At 58.9% G+C, this 3250-nt stretch overlaps 1 protein-coding gene across 1 annotated transcript in view; it reads right to left on the bottom strand.

Annotated features, from left to right (window-relative positions):
* Positions 1 to 1963, bottom strand: part of LAMC3 (laminin subunit gamma 3) — a 75612-nt gene extending 73649 nt beyond the window's left edge. The window contains exon 1 of the mRNA XM_077768472.1: positions 1876 to 1963. Coding sequence (XP_077624598.1) covers positions 1876 to 1963 — 88 coding nt within the window. The remainder of the gene's footprint in view (positions 1 to 1875) is intronic.
* Between the last annotated feature and the right edge of the window lie 1287 nt (positions 1964 to 3250).

Here is a 3250-nt window from a genome sequence, read left to right as displayed (position 1 = left end):
CCGGGTCGGGGAGGGGGGGAGGGGGGCTGCCTCTGCCCCCAGCAAGGAACAGGGTCTATGGGAAAGGGCAGGAGGCGCTGGCTCAACAGTGTGCCCAGGCCTGGGTGGGGGGTAAGGGGGTGGGAAGGGGAGTAAGCTCCTCCAGGCCCTCTGCCCCCCTCCCCCTGCCCACCTGCTTGGAGCCCTCTTTCCTCTCTCTAGGCCGGTTTTTTCCAAGCGATAATTTACATGCGGGAAAATGCGCTCCTAAGTGTATGGCTTGTTGTTGAATGCACGCACGTGTTCCCTCGTGGGCTACGGGCACCCGTCCGTCGGAAGCTGCCCTTCCGTCACCTCCGGTCATCGAGAATTTCGGAGGCCTGCAATCGTGTCATCTGTGATCTGTCGTGTCTGTTTTCTCGTTTGTCTGACGTTCACGTATATGAGATCCGTCCGCGCCACTGTGTGTCGGGGGTTCCTTCCTGATCGCTGCTGAGCGGTATTCCACGTGTGACCACGCCACCGTTTGTTCCGCCGTTCTCCGGTGGCTGGACGTTTGGGCTCTTTCTAAGCTGCCATGGGTGTCCTGGGGTGTGTCTTTGTGTGAATACAAGCGCTCGTTGCTTGAGTAGATGCCTGGGAGAGGAATCGTGGGGTCTTAGGGTGGATGTACACTGAGCACAAAGTGCCACGCGCAGCTTCAAAGCGGGTGTGTGCCCACAGCAGTGGCTGTGAGTTGCGGTTGTGCCTGTAGTACACTTGGCTCCGTCTCGTCTTGAATTTTGGCCATCCTGACGGCTCTGTACTGAGATCTCTTTGTGGTCTTAATTTGCTGTTTCCACCACCGCCTCTTCCCTGGATGACTGCATTGGCGTCCACCCGGGCTCCCTGGCTGGTTCCTGCCCCCTGCAGCGCACCCTGCAGCCAGCCTCCAGGGGGACCCCCGTCTTGTCTGGTCAAGGCCCGTCTCCACTGGAAACCCTCCCGTGGCTCCCGGCTCGCTGAGACTAAAGGTTGAGGTTCCAATGGACTCCCCCAGCACCCCTTCCACACAGTGCCCCTCTCCCTGCCTCCAGACCCCTGTGTCACCTTCTCAGGGCCACCTGCACCCACCCTTGATGTCAGCCCTCTGCCGACTGGACCGGTATTCCGTTCCCTATTCCATCCCTGGGACCTGGATCAGTTCCTGGCACAGAACAGAGGCTCGACCAGTGTTGGCTGAACAATTGAAACGTCTCTCGTGGGTCTTACCAGCTCCCTCCCAGCCCCAAGTCTTCCTGTGCCCTTGAACTCCTCTCCTCCAGTGTTTAGGGATGGTCGAAATATCCCGCCTTGAAGGGTGGCTGACGGGGGGCTCCGTCCAAGCTGAGTGCCCAGCACCCCTCCCGGGGAGGGAAGTGGCTGGTGAGGATCCCCCTCCCCACCTCTGCCTGGGTCCTCAGGTCCCCTGGAGGTGGGACGGCCCTGGGCAAACCTCGGCTCTGCCCGCCTCCCCCATGCCGCTGGCCTCCCTCATCAACCAGCAAGAATCTTTCCTTTCCTTTCCTTTGGCTGATAACTGGGGCAGGGGAGGAAGACCCGATTTATTTGGCAGCAAATAAACAGCCGCTATGATAACGTTGGGGAGAGAAAGTTTAAAGGAGGAAAAATACCTTGGGTAATGCCATCTCCTGCGTCTTTATATTCGGAAATGGATCGTTCTGGACGCGGGCAGAAGGCCTGATTTAATATCCTCATGGAAAATACTGCACCTGATCCAATTACCACGGGAATTTTGATACAGTCAGCAGTCAAGATGAAAGATTCAGAGGCGCTCAGCACAGGAGTAAACACAGAGACCGAATTACCCCGACTCCCCTGGGGGCAGATAAGCGGTTCGGGTCACCGTAGGGGCACCTCGGGCCAGGCTGGGGGGCTCGACCGAGGCCGGCGTGCAGCCATCGGGCCCCGTGGCCACACTGATCTGTCCCTTGGCAGCCGCCATGATGCCTTCTTAGCCAGGGAGACCCTTGGGTTGGAACCCTGGCATGGCAGGCCACAGTCCACGCGGAGAGGGGTCCCCACGCTGTGTGCGTGGTGCCTTGATGCCCAGTCCCTCGCCTGTGTCACCCTTGCCAAAACCCGACCGGGCTGCTGCCTGAACGACCCTCTGTGTGCCCTCCTGGCCCAGCCTCCAGGCCACCAGGCGGGCTCTGTCTCGGCCTTCTGGGCTGGACGCCTGCAGCAGCCCCCTCTGGCCCCTCTGTCTCATTCTGCCATCCTCCCGCGACCGATGGCTTACAGACGTGGTCTACCGTCTCTTCTGTGCTCAGAACCCTCAGTCACCTCCAGGCGGTTCTTAGCAGAAAGTCCAAAGTCAAGGGACCCCTCCAAGGCGCTGCGCATCTGGGACCCTGCCCCTCTCCAGCCTGGCCCCCATCTCCCTTGGTCGCACGCACCTGGCCTCCCCAGTCCCCAGGCTAGTCAGTTTCCCTGTCACGTGCACTCCGAGCCCCTGCCCTTTGCTGCACAACATTGGCCGTGACTGTAATTACAGAACCGTCCGAGCTCTGCCTGTTGAACACCCATCTCTCCCGCTGGATTTGGGCTGCACCAGTGTCAGAGGTATGCAGCCTCGGGCACGGTTCTAGACTCCCTGAGCCTCGGTGGACTGACCTGCACGCAACCCGGAGGGGACGGAAGGATCCAGCAAGGTGCTGACGGGGAGGAATGTGATAAGGAGCGAAGGTTCTACAGCCACGACCCTGGTCTGCCACTCGCCAGCTCCACGACTCAGTTGCCTCATCTGTGAAATGGGTCGTCATGGCAAATTACACCAGTCAATATCTGTGTTAACCTTGTTGAGCTCCCCGTCCCTTCCTAGATATTGGTCGGGCTCCATGTATCTTTCCCCCCCTTGAATGGGGGGGCAACCAAAGCCTTGGGGTGTCCCCACCATCGCAGAGCTTTGGGGCAAGGCCTGGATCAAGGCACCAGGTGTTTCCCACCAGAGTCAGACATTAGCTCATTCACCACAAACCTGTGACTACAGTCGAGTCCATTACCTCTGGAACCTACCTCTAAGGAAGAGACGTGGCGGACTAGGTCCACGGGAGGACGTGCTTATTTATTTAAAGTTTATTTATTTATTTTGAGAGAGAGAAAGAGAGAGAGAGAGAGCGCACAAGCTGGGGAGGGGCAGAGAAGGGAGACAGAATCCCAAGCAGGCTCCACACCATCAGTGCAGAGCCCGATGTGGGGCTCGAACCCACAAATTGTGAGATCACGACCT

The sequence above is a fragment of the Crocuta crocuta genome, unplaced genomic scaffold (assembly GCF_008692635.1).
Source record: "Crocuta crocuta isolate KB4526 unplaced genomic scaffold, BGI_CrCroc_1.0 scaffold35, whole genome shotgun sequence".
Taxonomy (NCBI): Eukaryota; Metazoa; Chordata; class Mammalia; order Carnivora; family Hyaenidae; genus Crocuta; species Crocuta crocuta.
This window is presented reverse-complemented; position numbering and strand designations above follow the sequence as displayed.